Source organism: Diuraphis noxia, unplaced genomic scaffold, assembly GCF_037042655.1.
Source record: "Diuraphis noxia isolate RWA-SAM2 unplaced genomic scaffold, SU_Dnox_SAM2 contig0005, whole genome shotgun sequence".
Classification (NCBI taxonomy): domain Eukaryota; kingdom Metazoa; phylum Arthropoda; class Insecta; order Hemiptera; family Aphididae; genus Diuraphis; species Diuraphis noxia.
This window is the reverse complement of record NW_028301715.1, coordinates 28,253,170-28,272,155: the sequence shown is the minus strand read 5'-3', so window position 1 is coordinate 28,272,155 and position 18,986 is coordinate 28,253,170. Positions and strand designations below refer to the sequence as shown.

Below are 18,986 nucleotides of genomic sequence, written 5' to 3'. Positions count from 1 at the left end.
ATTTTCTATACAACATCGAACGCTTCAAAATAGTTTATTAGTTGTTGTATAAATTAAGCAAACGTATAATGTTACGGTATTTATTGATTCTACCGAAGCTTATTGTTTCTTAAAAAAATATATATTTACTTAGGTACATCAATTCCACCAACTACTACGAATAGATTCCGCTAAGATTGTAAAACTTACGTAGGTATCTACATCATACTTGTAAATCGTAAATAATATTAATAACAATTTCACATATTGTTTTACTCTTTGGTTTCAAAATTAAAATTGTTTGAAATTTATATAAATGGAAAAACATAGCATAGATTATATGTCTATTAAATACGTACGCGAAGCCTAATTCCGTTTATCACTGACCGATCTTCAATAACAATATTTACCAATCGTAATGTGGGGTCATAAAAAAATGTCACTTTCACGCAGTTCGTATAAAGTCTCATAGAGAGGACTTGGTCGCATTATGCAAAATAATAATTATGGTCACCGTATAATGTAGGAAGTGTCAACGGATTAATCAATACTAACAGAGAGCGTAAAAAAAAACAATAAATGAAGTCAACGAACAAAGTATTATTATAATTTTTTTTTCTTGCCACAAACTATACTGCAATAACTAAAACACTTTACAGGGCGTTTTTAATTTGCCAATCAGTAGCAGTGAACCGAGATAAAGGTAGAAACCACTCTAAGCTTCTGTTTGGTGACCCTTTGCTCTTTGGGTTGTACCTATAAATATACACCTATGTATTATACGCGCAACTGTCCCGTGGCCGCATGGACCGGAAAAGAATAAAGGGAATGGCTTTGTTTTTATTATTATTATTTTTATATGCTATCGTCATTATTGTTTTCCTCATTCTCTACGAATAACAAAGAAAACACCTTACCCGGACCACAGCACGAATTCGATGTTGTCTCCATGCTTCTCTTTCATCGCTTTCACAGCGGACTGGACCAGCGCCCACGGCGAATCGCACCCGTAATCGCCCAGTCTACCATTACCGGATGGTAGACTGGGCCGTTCCATAAACAGTTCCTGATCAATCGCCGACCGCTTACAACCTGAAAAACCAAATAGTTCGCGATTCTTTAGTATATATCATTTAAAATCATATATCAATCAAGATACACCACAGAAGGCTGAACATCAATAACTGACACATGTAATATTAGCTATAAATACGAATTTTATTCTTTAAAAAAAAAAAAAATAATAATAATAATAACATTGTAATTAAAAGTATTCATAATAATTTTAAAAATACAGATAAATAAATAAAAATGTTTTCAATTTTATATTATTGTATATAATATTTTGTTAACTATACATTTGTCAATTATTTTTGTTACATTCATAATATATCATAAAAATATATTAAAAATGTTCGTTGAATAATATTGTATATGTGTGACGTCAAAATATCTTTCGAACAAGTGTTGAAAAATTTTTCAAAAGCTTCAAAGAAATAGTATATGAATGCATAGATAACAATTTTATTGATTGTGCATAATATGAATTTTATTATTATACACTTTCAATAAATTAAAGGTTTTCAAACTTACTAAACGATTCTGTTTACATAATATATTATTATATACGGTCATTTAAAACCAAAAAGTTTCAAAAACTATACACCATCATGTTCATGGGAACGCTCCAGTAAATTTAGAGAAACCGTCAAAGTTTTACAAACATAAAATAACCGCAATGGTTTGTCAACCAAACTCTGTTAATCAAAAATACAGTTACTGTTGCAGACTTACAGTAAAAAAATTGTACTTATTCATTATACTTTCGAGGTTAAATGAAATGCATTGCCGAGATAAATCTTTGTTAAATTCACCAACGAAAAAGTATCGATGTTTGCAATTATTTTCTTGGCTTAAAGCCCTGTTTTTAAGGTCCCGTTGGCTGTGTATACATTTTAAATTTATTTTTCTTAGGAGTATTCGTTTCACTGAAAGTTAATTTATCATTATTTGTTTGGCGTCATTGAATAACAATATTTGTAATATATCATCAATAATTTTTATATTAAAGAATAGGTAATTAAAATATTGAACTAGTCAATTGATGATTACTTGTACGATTGTAACATATATAATATTGTAATGTTATGATTTATATCTAATAATATATGTATTGACTTTTTACATTTGATTTTACTATTTTAAACAATATAATGACTTATAATTATTAAATAAATATTTATATTAAATCTTCACTTTTAATAGAAATTACATATTCTAATTATACAATTATACCCAATCACAGGGACTTTTTGGAATCATTTATTTATTTTAAATACCATTCCTGGTTTGAAAGTATATTAAATATTGTATGAGTTTATATCTTAAATTACTTAAATAAATATTTGCAATGGAATAATATTTGTGGAATAGAAAAAACTTCGATGAAAAGTTATTTTATATCATGACAAAAATTAATTGTTGTAATCAAAACTGGCGTTTTAATAATAAATAGAATGTTAAACATTTCGTTCCTTTAAATTTAAAAACAGTTAGTTATAATGATAATAATATAAACTTATTGATAAAGGTAGGTATATATAATTTATCAAATACAGTGGAACAACGCATACAACGTTTGTTGCATACCTACATGAATTAGTTACTATACAATGAGAGTTATTTTTGTTAACAGTTTTGTATCAACCGTGAAGATATATAGACACAGAAAGTGTAGACATAAAATATAAAATAAAATATAATATAGCATCTGATTCAATTGTTCGTGTTAAAATATTGTACACAGTTCCAACATTATATGGATAATAATATGGTTTTATTGCTTGTCGCTAAAAATTAAATGTGATATGAAACACAAAAAAACTTTGAATATTTTTGTCTTTAGTAAGTAAAACGCTGTTTTTTTAGGGAATAGAACGTGACAACGTGATACTTAACATAGGTTTAACACATTTATTTCTAGTTCTTAGCACAATAAATACGTTACAAAAACTATTCTTCACTACCAAAAGTTTAAGGTATGGCTTATACACGATATTTTAAAAGTCAATAATGACTCTGGTTTACGGAGAAATGTTTATTGGTTGTATATTATATGTATATAATGTAAAAATATAACTAAAAAAAAGAACGACTAAAATGGCGCATCGTTTTATACTATTACATGTAAATTCTTTATCTTAAATGATGTATGTATAGTAATCCCAAATGTTTGTAAATCGTCTCTTCTGAATGTTTTGTTTGATAGGAATTGTAATAGTACAGATAAATAAATATATATATATATATAGGTAGTTCAAATATTGGAAACATTTTGGTAATAGTAATTTTATGTAAATTTAAAAGTAGCCTTTGACATTTTTGATGTTTGATACAACCATTCCAATATTCGATGAGTGTATATTTGACAACACGTATTATAATATTATTATGAAAACTAATCTATACATGATACATATTAGGCAGAAATTGCTTTATTTAACTTGACTGCGCATATTTTTTCATATACTAAACATGAAATTGATTGTTTTCGTGTATTAAAAAAATTGGTTTTATTTAATTTGAAATGTTTGAGTATTATAAAAACGAATTTGAAATAAAATATTGTATTTTAGTTCATTATTTTTTCAAATCACCCTTACATTATATTATTTTACTATATTTATCATCATCAATAAAAATATTCCAAAAAACCAGAGAAGAATTAAACATAAACCACGACATTAGAGAAAGTCTAAGGCCAAATCCTGAAAACGAAACAAAAACAATACATTTCTTAAAACAATCTCAAATATTAAAGTTATTATAAGTTAACAACAACAATTTTGACATGTATATAATTATAAGACACAAAATGTCCAAAAATTTACATATTTATTTTGTATATTAAAATTAACAATTTTTTTTCTCTTTCTTTCTAGATATTTAAATTAATCCAACGCTAATGGCCCATAGTTGTCGAAGGAGAAATTCTTTGTAAATTTCAAGACCAATGAAAAAAAAAAAAAATAAATAAATAAAAATATTATTTTTTTCAATCGTTTGATAAATTCAAATAAAACATATTTTTATTACTAAGCAACATTTAGGTTAGACAACGACAGATGAAAAAAGAATATCTCACAAAAATTATATACAAGGTGACAATATTTCGAAAAGTTTAAATTTTATTGAAAAAAGTTATTCATCTAATCATTAGATTCTAATGGGTTATCTCGAATGTCAAGTATTTTAAAATTTGACATATATTATGTGTATTTATTATTGTATTGTAGGCAACTAAAGTTTGTAAAATATTTAAATAACATTTGTTATCATAAAGTGAAAATTTATTTAGCTTTCATTAATTTGATTTGTGATATGAAAACTAATGATACAAAAATGTCATTGATAATTGGCTTTAGTTTATTTAAACAAAACAGGCAATTTATCATTGTGATGTACATGTTCGGTTATTAAACAACGTTCAATATGAATGCATGTAAAAATGGGATTATTATTGTAAACTAAAAATTGTTATATCAGATACGTATATATTAATATTTTATCTATGATAACGAAGGGTAAATTATAATTTAAAATGTATATTTAAGAAAAATAAAATAATTATTGCACCATGATGTGCACTTAACTTATAATTGTTGACAAATAATGACAGAAAAATGTTTAAAGTTTTCTAATAAATTAATATTTTTTTTATAAATGAACTTCGTATCGGAGGTAGTTCGGAAACAATTCCTTGAAATATTTTGTAAAGCCTTTTAATTTATTGAATTACTATAGATGATTACACGTGATTTCATGTTATTAGCTCATTTAAAATAAATATACTGCTTCAATGCAGTATTATGTAATACGTGTACTACTATTGAGTCGTTACAAAGAAATGTCTTGCATTTTGCTTATTTTCTACTAAATATAAATTACCTTTCGTATCATTTCATTCGTATTAGTCAACTTAGTCTAAGCAGTTTAACAGGCCACTGGCAAACGTTTAATATAGAGTTTTTAAAGAAACTTATGTTTGTATATCAACGTTTATGGAGCTTACTCATCAACTAAACAAATTTCACCTTCTAATTTTCCTTACACATTTTATAATTTGGCCAATAAAGAACCCTGACTTTGGCTACGAATAATTTTTTGATAAATTTATTAAATATAATATAAACTTGTAAATACAGTAAATACACTTATGGATAATTTATACTTATATTTACTATTTGTATAAAATAAATTTTAAAGATAACCGTAATTTATGTTCAAAACTATATTTGTTTTTGTTCACTTATTACCTTATAATTATATTGAAAAGCGTATCTCAAACTATTTATTCGTACATTATTATCATTGATCAATGAAACCAAAATTCTAATACATTAAATTTCCTACAAAATGATATTATTTCGTACCACAGTACTATATAACACCTAAAAATCTAAAAACTGCAGTAACATACTATACTTCGGCTATAAATCATTAAAACTCAATTCAAACTCTCACAAATTGCTTTTGAAAATTAGTTGTTTCAAAATTAAATGTGGTTAAAACTTTACGAAACGAATCCATGACCTGAGTATGGTTGAGTGTTGCGGTGGTGGTTAAGAGCGACCAATGCCAGTTACACCGAAAAACGTTCAATCAGTGTGTTTGTATATGTATATGTATATATATAATATATTTGTGTGTGCGTTCAAATATATATATATATATAAAGACGTATGTCTTTAACCACAGTTTTGGTTTGATTTCATCAAAAACCACAATCACGTGGATTTTGAGATTTTTTTCTGGACATTTTACTTGTCATCCGCTCATAATGTGCATGTATAAAAAATCGAAACAAATTCTATTCGTGTTTAGTCCAATATTTCGGTGGCAAACTTTTTTCTGGGGTGAATAAAAATGTTTATAATTCAGCCGATGGCTCACGGTTGGGAAATTCATATTCGGTTTGTGTTAGAACGACATCACCAGGGTACCCGATTTAATCATATCATAAGAAACCGATCGATAGACTCAGAACTCGTGTAATATGTGTGGAAAATAATTGTTGCCATCACAAGACGTGCATTTGGCATTTCCCAATAGTTTTCATAATCTGACGACGCTCAAGGTTTAATCAGTATCGTCTACTTGTGGGCTTTTGATTAGAACACAAATACTGATAAAATAATAAACTTATATCTATATTATGATCTAACTTATTAAATACTCACTTTGTGCGTAATCGGCGGTCGCTACATAATTCGAGTCATAGTGTATGTCGGTGATGTGCCAAAAGTAACCTGAAACAAGTGAAGATAAATTTTAATTCGGTCCGTTGCTAGAACTTTGCACCGATCCCTCGAGATTCACTTCCAACAAACGCGTACGTTGGAGTTGGTGAAAAAGGTAGAGTGGTGGGAGTGGGGCGGGGGAGTGTTTAGTGTTAGGAGTGGTGGAGTGGTCGAGAAATTCGGTCGTCGTTCTAGTAAGTAGGGGTAGTTTTTGTGAGGGGGAAAGGGGCACGTGGGTTTGCGCGCGCAAGTGCCGTATTACTATTACTATATATGTAATACACGGAGTGCCCGGCGCTAGAACCGGGAGGAGTATCCGGATTCAGGATGCCATGACACTCCCCCGGGAGAGCTGGACGAGGGGCTTACAATGTGTCACGGATTAGAGCAAATTAGTATTAATAACTTTACGGGCAATGCATATTGAACGCGCTTGGGACACATACCACCATACCACACACATATATATGTATAATATGTACGCGTGTACGGTGGGTACTCGGCGTGGCGAAAGTGGTGAGCTGCGTGGCGGTCGAACCACTGCCGCTGACTCATGGTAGGTAGGTATGACAAAGCAGAGTGAGTGAGAGGAGTCGGATGTGGTGACCGGAGAGAGGGCGCAAGCGAACGAGAGCAAATGGATGAGAGGACATACCAGGATGTTATGGCATAATATGGCTTTCAGCTCCGAGCAATTTATAAATATCAATTATTTCGGTCCCTTTTAGAAGCCCAAAATACGTTTCAACTCGATACCTCCACCCCCTACACATCTGCACAGCATCCGTCAGCACAACAACAAAATAATATTATAATTTCGACAAAAAGCAATTATTCATGATTTTCTTCTACCACCTCAATAACAAAACATGTCGTTACGAGTAAATAATAAACACGTAAATATTAATAAGATAGACATATAAATAAATTCACAATGCTACACTTTACATTAACTACGATTAAATTAGTTCAAAAATTATTGCGGGCAGTAATTATATAATATAGGTATGGTAAAAATAATATCACTAGGCCTTGCAAACAATTACAATAATTACATTAAAAGTTTACATTAGAAACTATATTATATTTTACGGTAAAATTGTTTTGATAATGTCGTAAACGTAAACACTAAAATACAATTATTGACACTTAAGAATCGGTTTCTGATAATATACCCTGGAAAAGTTACATGTAAAAAATATCAGGTTAAAAATGTGAAGAAAATAATGAACGTTAAATACATTTTTTTCTATAAACAAAGTTTAAGAAATAAATTAATATTATACTTAGTTTGAGACATAATAATAGAACTCATAATAGAACCATTATCGTGCGCGTTTGATTTTTATATTTATCCTACTCCTCACTGTTATTATTATTTGTATAATTATTATTATTATTATTACTACTATAGAACACTACAGTATTTTTGAAAACTTAATATGGATTGCACATTTAATTTCCAACCCAATGACATATACATGAAAGAAAATATTCAACGTGAAAAATATACATTCGTTATTGCAAAAATAATTGCTTCCTCAATCTGCTGAAAAACTAAAATTGCACCTACCTAAAAAGTTTTCTTTAAAAATCTATCCAAACATTGAATTAAAAAAAAACATTATGAAGAAAAATTCAAAAAATTAAAATTAAAATTTTAGACTAAAAATTATATTACCTGTTTAGAAAAACGTTAACAAAAACTTGTGGGTATATGAACATTCAAACATACTCCTGGTATTATTTGAATTCACAATTCAATTAATTTTATTAGATATTAATATAATTTTGATATAAAGTTATTTTTTAAAAACCAAATTCAAAGTTTAATATTTACAGATAAATCATTGCTAACCTAATATTTAACTACAGATTTAAAAATAAAACATTATATAGTAGTACGAGTTAGGTAAAGAATGAAATTAATTTTAGCTGTACTACAGTTAAATATCTATTAATGTTAATCAAATCTATTCACATAAATTTATGATTCATGAAGATAAAATATTAATTTTAAAAGTATCTTTGAACACGAGTTTAGCCAGAATCTATAAGCACAGATAAATTTGGATTTTTTTATATTTAATTTACATTTTAATTTATGATATTTTTTTCAACTTTTTTCAAAGGCTAAGTATAAAATGTTATTCATTTTAAAAACTTTTTTGTTGATAATTTATTAAAAAAAAAAAACAAACAAACTTCTAAACGTTTATGCATACAAGATTAAGAGACAATAATAAATTTATTATTACACAAAAAACGTTATAATTATTTGTTAAGGTAGAATTTTGATGAAATTTTTGCCTGAAAATCACTGGTTATAACGAGGTACAATGGTGATTGCATCAGCACGTACATTAGACTTAATTTTATTATTAAGAAAAAAAAGTTTTTCTTACATTTTTAATGACATTAAAACATTTGATTCATTTGATTCATGTCACCAGACTATGTAATTTACTAAACAAATTAAATTAGGATAAAAGTTTTTATTTTAATTAATAAAGAAACAAACAAAACTTCTTAAGTTATTTCCAGCAGGCCATTTATCAAAATTTAAAGAATATAAATAAAAAGCTGGATGTATACAAGTGGGTTACTGTAATGGATGGAATTAAATGTGAATCCAATGATATTATATCGTTGTATACGAAAAACGATTTTGAGCGGAGACGGTATATCTGCCTAGGATATATTATAGATTATTATTACTTATTATTAGGGCTCGGATTTAAATTACTTCAATATACAAAAAAATGCCTTATAACTATAAAAAAATGACCTTTCAAAAAATGCATTATTTATTAAATAAATTAAAATTATAATTAAAAAATGAGTAAAAAAATATATTTGCATTACTATGTACAAAAAAAAAAAATTACTATAATTAGAAATAAGTTAAAAATTAAATTACATTTGCATTGCATTTTAAAATAAGAATTTCTTTAATTTTTTGGAATTTAAATGATCGACGGTTGTCTGCCAATAAGTTTAAGCAAATTTTTATTAATTGAGAAAATTTTCTTTGCATTTTAAATAAACTGATCCACTTCGGAAAATTTGACCCGTATTTCTTCCAATACTCGATGTGAACCATGTGCCAAACAAGTAACATAAATCATTTTATAGTACAATAAGCTAAAAGATTGTCCAGCCTTGGCTATATACCTATGGAGCTGCTTCACTCAAAAAAGTAATACCATGTCATGTTTTATTCATGTTGGCCACAAAATTAAAAGAGATCTATCAAAAAATTTTGCGCTTATATTATGATTCGCTCTTTCTAAAACATTACTTTTTAGTAAAAATGCTTTTCCGGGCGTATCTACTAATAAAGTTCCTCTAATTTTTATAAGTGTGTTTTCATACATTTGACAAACATAATTTTTTCTTAAAGTTGATTTATCTAATATTTTTTTATTAGTTCATTATTTTTATATTGTTCTAAAAATTTGCGAAAAGTTGGTTGATTCAACTTAAACATAGGTATATTAGCACATAGAAATGCATTAGTTAAGTCTTCAAAGAATGATGATTTTTGTACTGTTAATAAATTTTGAACTTTAGTACCTGAAATTTTTCGTTGTAATCTTTGTTTGTGCTTATCTCGTGATACATGTTGAGTAATTGTAATTTTTTTATCAGTGGCAACTTTCACCTCACATATTTTACAAAACAAAATTTGACCATCCGTGGAAAACACATCACTACCAAATTTTCTTACGTATCCACGAAGTCGGTCCGAACATGGCATCCTTACTTTGTCATTTAAATTTTAATATTTGTTTTGTTTATACAAATTACAGAACAGAAACAAAAAATAACTCAAAAATGGCTAAAATTTTCTGAACTTTAAACCGAAAGGAACAAAATCCAAAATATAACTAAAAAGATCTCTTGTCATTTTTCATTTGAAGCAATATTTGTAGTAGAAAACGTCGTCCGTAATTATTTAATATTATAAAATCGTACGTTTTTTCTCCTTTAACCGCTTTTATTTTGAGTACCGTTTCGAAAATCAAAAAATTAGCTGTCTAAAGTACCAGCTCAAGAACATTTCCTCTCAGAAAAGATGCGGCGCTTAATATTTTTGAGCAAGTTTAGAGGGAGAAAATAAAAATAAAAACAAATAAACATAATTGTAAAACCAATACATGAAATATACTAAATAATAATAATACACTAAAATACAAAATGTGATAGTGTACTAAAGTTGTTGTGTCGTGTAATTCCTTTAAATAATAATTAATAACTCCGTTAGTTTTGAATACCGAAAAGTGAACTGTATTTTACCATATTACACCACCCATCATAAAATAATAATAATAAAATATATGACACAAGAATATCATACAAATGTAAAAGGGGATGTAGGCGCCCACCTACTATATAATACAGGATATAATATAATTGAACCGATTGTTCGTTGTTAGAGAGAAACTACATAATATAAGCTATAATAATACAAAGGCCACGAAGGCAATAATAATACACTAGAATGCAAAATAATGATATCACAATATTGTTTTGTTTACAGACAGTAAATGATAAAAACTGCGTATCAATTTCGTGATACCACGTTACCGGTTGCCGTCGACCACTCGACTGTCCTTATGACATAACCTCCAACGCTTGCCCGATACTGTTTTCAGGCACCCGCGCACGTCAACAATAACTGACAATAATTATAAAATACCGACCGAGTCGCCCGCTCGCACTCACGATAATAAAGGCTTTATGCCACCGATGGAAAAGGCCTTGCACCGTATTGATCCCGTGATCGAATATTATAAATTATAATATTACATCAATACGTCCGATATCGAAAGGCGACGGGACACGTAAATATTACGGGACCGCGGCAACGGCAACGACGGTGGGCATGGAACGACAGACGAAAACTAGCCAATCGGCGGTAGGCCTGGGTTCGCAGTGGCTGGCCAGGGAGCCGGTTTGCACTATACGGCGGCGGGGTTGTTGGGCTCTTCTAGAAGCTTCGATCATAGGAGCACACCCGGGACAAAAATAAAATGTTGTAGATGCCGGAGTCGGCACCGAACAACAGAAATTGTGAAAAATAATGTATTTTTTTTTCACAAGAATCATGTGATGAAATAATATGCAAAAAAATAATTTGCGATTTACACCATTTAAGTATATTATTGTAATATTTAAACTTCGTCTCCAAGTGCCATACGAAGCGCTTCTTAAGAGGACGTCGCACCCGCATGTGTTGTCTCCGTTTTACACACGTACGACATAGGAAATGTTCGTTCGCTAGTTTCAATAGGATATTGTCAGTTTTGATATTAGAGCAAATCCGCCTATTATCAAACTTTTAGGTAGCAACATTATATGTGTTCTCTCGTTGGTTTTTTACGATATTTTAATTTTTAAGTGAGTTATGGGTATGTAAATTATGAATATTTTAAAATGTTCATAACTCACTTAAAAATTAAAATACCGTAAAAAACCAACGAGAGAAAACAGATAATGTTGCTGCCTAAAAGTTTGATAATAGGTGGATTCACTCTAATATCCAAACTGACAATACCCTATTGAAACTAGCAAACGATATTTGCTAGGTCGTACGTGTGTGAGACAGAGGCAACACATGCGGGTTAGACGTCCTCTTAAATATTTTGGTATTTGGTTATACCTTAAGTCTATTTTATATTGCCCCACGATAACTATTAGGTACCTTATTATAGTTTATTATACTTCTAAGTTATCTTTTGATGAATAGGTTTATATATAAATATTCATTTAAGTTGTTAACTTTAATATTATCCATTAATGACTGTTTGAATTAACACCATTATTCAAAATATAAAATAATGTTTTAATTTTTCACACTCGTAATTTCATGTCAATCATAACGGATATACTAGCATAGCCACACATAATATTACAATAGACATCGGGTGTTTTCAAATGATAAATTCTTCTTTTAAATTAATTGTTGGAAAAAATTATATTTATATAATATAATTATATTATATTTATAGATCGCTAAAATAATATATAAATATAGGTTTAAATGGTTTAATAATAATATATTTTACTAAAAACAAGAGAGTAGGCACCTAACTCTAACCCACCATCAAAAACGACGTGAAAGTAGTAATTAACGGTGGCAATGCATTGAAAATCAAACTAACCTAACCGAAATGTGTTAAATACTCGAAACGTGTTCAGCCAAAACGCAATTTCTTATGTAGCCGTGACTGGGTTGCAAATTAATGCTAAGGTGACTTACTGTGAATGATATATCACACTATACGAATGTACGACCAAAAGAATCGAAAAAAAAAACGATCATAATATACGCACTATTCACCCTCGCCAGAACGGTGCACTGTAATACACTCTTACTAATTAATAATTAGTAATATAATTAGTATAATTAGTAATTATATTAAAATTTCAGTGTTATCCTGTTATTTCAATCTTCTGATTTGACTTTTGTAGTATGTATAACATTATTGAATTAAACGAACTTGACTACCTAATTTTCAAAACTAAATAAGTGATATTTAAATTGAACAACATTTTTATCTTTAGTTTAAAAGAATAATTATTGTTAAAATAGATTTAAATAATCGGTCAACAAAGTGGAATTACGTTTTGTTTCAACTAATCATCTTTTAATATTGCAATTGGTCAACAAATTCCAAATTATATAAGATTAAGTAATATGCAATCAACTATTCACTAATTTAGATATTAAGTTTAAAATCTAAAATCTAATATGGATTTGTTTTTTATTTATTAATTTAATTGTGTTAATACACTAAGTATTTTTACAATGTTAGGTACTATAATATACGATTAATATGATTACAGTATTATGTTTACCACAATATTTGCATTATTACAATTAATTTTTAAATTTTGGTTAGCTTATAACTCTAGGTCAGAATCTGAGATTGACGTAATGACGTGTCTTCTTTAGGTTCTAGTAGGATATCCTGTGGTAGCCGAGGTTTAAGTCTTAGATTGGTGGGTTTATGGATTTGTTATTCTTTCAATCACAATGTGTTATGTATAAAATATTATACAATTATATTTTTAGTCAGTTTTTATTCAAACTAAAAGAATTATTAAAAATTATTAAAAATTATAATTATTTGTTTTGAATACTGGGACTAAATATTTAAATTAAAAAAAAAATCGTTGAAACGCCATGGAAAAGGTTGATAACATTGAAACGTAAACATTGGAATCATGATTGATGGTAGGTTATAAAATTAATTAATTATGTTCACTTGAAAATACGTAAAAGAAATTATGTCTGAAAAATGAATGCTTTGTAACAAAACACTCTCGGGAGTCTTCAATTTTCACTTTTGAATATATTATAAAATAAACTGAAAGCCCATTCGATATAATTTATTAATATTGAAACTCACAATTATATTTTTGGTATTTTTTTATAGTAATATCATCAGAATATAATATTTAAATATAACAATTGCATTTATTTCAAAATACTAATAATAATATAGATCAACAACATTTTGGATTATGAATGTATTTTTGATACGAGTCTTAATAGTTTATAATTTATAATACAATATTATATATATTTGTACTTTTTCATTCAAAAAATAAAAATAATAAAAGTACCTAGTTGACAAAATGTGCAATTTAATATAATGTGACCAGTGCACTATATTAGTGGAAATGGCAAACATTTGATTTGGTAGATTCGTAACTTCACGTTAGCGTGGATATGGAATAGATTGGAAGAGTCATGACCTTCAAAAGAAATAACTTAGGAACTCAAGACTTTTATGGTGTATCTTTTCACAAAGAAAATGTTTAAACAATTTTCTAATATTAAGCAAAAAAAAATGAATTTCGTTGCATAGTTTTATAATATACTTGTGTCAATCTATAATATAACCGATAATTAAAATATACCTAAACGCGAAAATAGTGCATTAAACATTTAACTGCTTTCCTCCCAATATTACTTTTTCATTATCAGCTCGTAACGAGTTTTTATGTTGTTTGTCCATCATCATAACTCGCACAAGATAATAGGTTTCCTTTCTTAGTTTTATATAGTAGGAAAAAAAACTAACTGTTGCTAGGCAACACCTAATAATAATTGTTTATTTGATTTGGACTGCTATTTTTTTTTATATATACAGGTACGCAAAAGTAGCTAGCTAAAAGAAGTAGTTCTCTAGCATATAGTGGTCTTAAAAACACGGGTATAATAGTACTCTATACATAAATATTAAATTGACTTTAGTATTGAAAACCAAATACTTATTAGAAATGTATGTTATACGTCATACTGTATTGTGTAATAATTTTCATCTGACAAAGTGTATTCGAAATAAATATATGTAGTAATGTAGTTTAATTGTACGTACAGGGTTTGTTGAAATAAATAAACATTATGACTGTTTTCCATTCATTATTTATGTATATATTATTATAAATTGTGATATTACAAAATACAACAGTGTATTATAACACTCCAGCTAAAACACAGTGTCGAATAAAAAAAAAAAACCCAAAAAATATGCATTCAAAATTTCCCATTTTTGTTCAAAAGAATGATGGCGAAAATGCATAATCACCAATTTATATGTGAAACGATGGCATATTATAATATGGTCGGATATAAAATATATCTGGAGTTATTTTGATATCGGCTTGTGATACGTGTATGGATTACACATTACCATATTCATATCCGATAGTGGTAATGGACTTGAAAAGGATAATTCACCAAAAAAAAAAAAAAAATGTATGTATGTATATATTTATATATGCATATACATGAAAGGAAGAAAAAACGCGTTCTCGAAATCAAAATATAGAAGGAAGTTATTGCGGCAACTCGTAACAGTAGATTTTTATTATACATCTAAATATACTGAAATATGTTGCTATAATTTATGAAAGGAAAAAACACGCTACGAGACGATATGATAATGTTATTAGGTATAAGGTATATCTTACATTAAACATAATACTCGACATGTAGAGTTGTTGACGAAAATAATTGTAAGGTATACTGGTATTAGGCGTAGGTCATTATTAATAAATATATATAATATTATATATTAATTTTGTATACAAACGATAAGATATATATTATGAAATTGAAAATGTACCCATTTTGCCTTACGTATATTGCATATAATATATGGGCTGCATCCGAGTTGGGTCCCAAATTTAAAATATTGCTACACTAGTTGGGTCCCGAATTATTTTAGGTACTACACTAGTTAGGTCCCGGATTTTTGTAGGTACTACACTAGTTGGGTCCCGGATTTTTATAGGTACTACACTAGTTCGGTCCCTGATTTTATAGTTACTACATTAGTTGGGTCCTGAATTATTTTAGCAACAACATTAGTTCTTGAATATTTTTTGGTAAGTACTACACTATACTAACATTTTCCTTACAATTTTAACAGACCTAGGACTGTCTATAATTTATTTAGACCACAGGTATGGTTAAAAACTTAACCTAACATTTTTAATATTTTTTTCACTTACACCTATATAGCATTATGGCTATATTTATATTATATAATATGTATTTTTATACTTGGTTTTTAACATTTTTAATATTTTTACCAACACAAAAGTGATTTATTTTTTATACAATTCTAATAACTTGTATTTTAATGGAAAGGAAACAAAAAAAAAAAATACTGTAAAACACAATTTTAACCATACCTGTGGTCTAAATGGATTATAGACAGTCCTAAGTTTGTTAAAATGCAAAGGAAAATGTTAGTATAGTTACTTATCAAAAAATATCCAAGAACTAATGCTGTAGCTAAAATAATTCAGGACACAACTAGTGTAGTAACTATAAAAATCGGAGACCAAACTAGTGTAGTACCTATAAAAATCCGGGACCCAACTAGTGTAGTACCTGCGATTCGCCCCCAGTACTCGGGACCCAACTTGGATGCGCCGAATATATGTTACGATCGATTGGGGACATGTTAACCGTGCTAGTAATTAAACGTGATAATGATACGGCGTAGTACGCCTATATAAGCTCAAGTATAGTAAATAATTGGTCTAATGCCTAGTCACGTTGTCGTAATTGTTACTTGACTTCAAGTATACCACCAGTTAAAATGTGAAATTGAAAAACAAAAAATGAATTTGACCACTCTGTTTCGCGATTCTGTTTAATTTTTTTTTTCGTTATCCGGTCAAGACGTCGACCGCTATAACATAGTCAATGGATTAATTTTGACTAAAAAGTCAGTCACATTGTTGCTAGGAAGAATAATTATTTCATTCGTATTAAAATATAATAAATATAATATTTAAACTATCATTCATACTTTGAGACTCTAATAATAATAAAAAGTATGTATGTAACATTTTAATTTTTAACAATTATTATAAAAACATTGACCGAAGTTTAAGATAACCGTACATTAGAAAAATGTTTCAACAATTGATTCAGGATCACTCAAATGCAACGCGTTCGTGAATCTTTTGAGCACTTTTGAATCAATATATAATACTTAGATGCAAAATATTGCAATGCTTTTTATATACTTAAAATATATTCAACATATTCTTATACATTTTATTTTTGAAACTATAAAACTTATTTTAGGATTTATTATTCTTTTATCTCTTGTTTCATTTGTAAAAGTAAATATTTAAAATGAACAACTACCTATATAATTGTAAATACTGTTATTAGTTTTACTATTCAATGAATGCTGTTAATGATTTGAAGTACGCTGGTTAAAAATTCATGTTTATAGCGGGTTCCACTCTACTTAAAGCGGTAGTACTTTAGAGCTGTTCATATTAAAATGTTTTGTTGATTATATTTACATAGTTAAAATAACATTGAATAATACAATTATATTTCAAAGAAAAATATATACATATACGATAGTATACTTGAACATTAAGCAGTTCAGTTATTAGAAAATTATAACTATTGATTATTGGATTATTACAAATTTTTTTTTTTATCGAAATCCAAAGATTTTCAAGGACAAAGTAAATTTCATAAGATATGTTTTCACATCGTTATTGATTAAAAATTATCATTTCTTAACGACACAATTAACTATTTGTCTAAATTTATTTAAAAAAATATATATATGCATAAATACATATCAGTATATATCATGGAAATATAATAATATGTCACTTGAAAATAGTAATATGTATTTTATAGAGATAATAAATTTAATTGAAAACTTCTAGAAAATTTCAAAAATAATATTTCGAAAGTATAACTGTGCTCAATTTGAAAAAAAAAATATTAAACTAAATTCAACACCCAGATTTTAATTTTTCAGTAATATTCTGTTCGTAATATAAAATGTATTTCAGATACATTTAGTGAACATTCCACAGTCAATAAACCGCAAAATTCATAAGCAGCGTCTATTAACGCCGATTGTTCATCTTCTTTTAGTTTTCTTAAAACTACATTGCTATGTCGATTGCCTATACTGCAATATCAAAATTAATTACTGGTATCTCAACTAGATTGTGTGACCATCAACGTTATCCATACGTCATTGTTGTAATGAAAATTAAGTGTCGGACAATATAATTTTTGGTTTGACACACCATCTGTGGTCACTTTGATTTATTAGTGACTCCTAGACACGCCGAAGATCTCAATAACGCGGCAGTTACTCAACTTGTAGTACCTACAGGTTGGTTTGGTATTCAACTTATATACACGCGTACTACAAACGAACTCTCTGCTGCAGCGAATATCAAACACTGTCGTTGACGGATTTTTTCTTTCTTGCACGCTGTGTGGGTACCTGTACTGCTGTGTACACACGTTAAAGCCAATAGTGTACATTTTTCCGCTGATACGAGTGTGTGTGACAAGTATTTCAATGGGTGAAAAAAAGGCACCCCTCTTCGTAGCTTTCTTTTCTTCTTCGTTTCTTTTGTGAATTACAATCTATTCGATATTATATGGCGGCAGCATGAGTTCTAAGAGTGTCGAAAAATCTCCTATATAAATCACTGGAAAAGGTTTTATTTTTGTTTTGCTACTTAGATTAAAACTTCACACCCCGATGTTATTACTATTATAGTTTTATTGTTTTGTGGTCTGTGTTTATTTATTTCATTGGTATTGTATTTTCAACAAAAATCGAGATTACTACATTATACTAGATTTCTACGTTTTCTGAATGTTTAATATGCATGATATTGTAATATTGAAACAAATATATTATTATTTATAGTTTAGCTAATTAACACTTGTTTATCTATATTGCGTAACCAGTGTGCCGTACTGAGATGCTTATTTTTGCCATGTATTTATTAATAATTATATCACAATGGATAATAAATAATTAACAATAATAATAATATTATAATAAAAATTATGAACATTATGTTTCTAGTTACTTATTTGAATATTAACGAGTTCTAAATAAGCATAAGATGATCGAATAAAATTAAAAAATTTGGAATCGGCACATATTATATAATAATTAGCATTTTTGATTTTAAAATAATAAATTCACATCATGTATTTAATAATGTGTTTTCATGTAATATAATCATATAATTACTATTTATTATATCTATATAGTTTTCAAAATTTTTTTTAAATTATTTTTTTGACAAATATTAGACACCTAATTATTTTGTAAATAAAATTTGATTGCATTTTACTCCACTTGAAACTGTACAGTTATTATATTATGA

At 27.9% G+C, this 18,986-nt stretch overlaps 1 protein-coding gene across 2 annotated transcripts in view; it reads right to left on the bottom strand.

Annotated features, from left to right (window-relative positions):
* The window catches only part of LOC107162101 (cyclic GMP-AMP phosphodiesterase SMPDL3A), a 199,974-nt gene that overhangs the window by 96,469 nt on the left and 84,519 nt on the right, over positions 1–18,986 (bottom strand). For both annotated transcript variants that reach the window (XM_089229080.1, XM_015508832.2), the window contains exons 4-5: positions 6,219–6,287; positions 897–1,071 (exon numbers count right to left, since the gene is read on the bottom strand). In XM_089229080.1, coding sequence (XP_089085206.1) covers positions 897–1,071; positions 6,219–6,287 — 244 coding nt within the window. The remainder of the gene's footprint in view (positions 1–896; positions 1,072–6,218; positions 6,288–18,986) is intronic.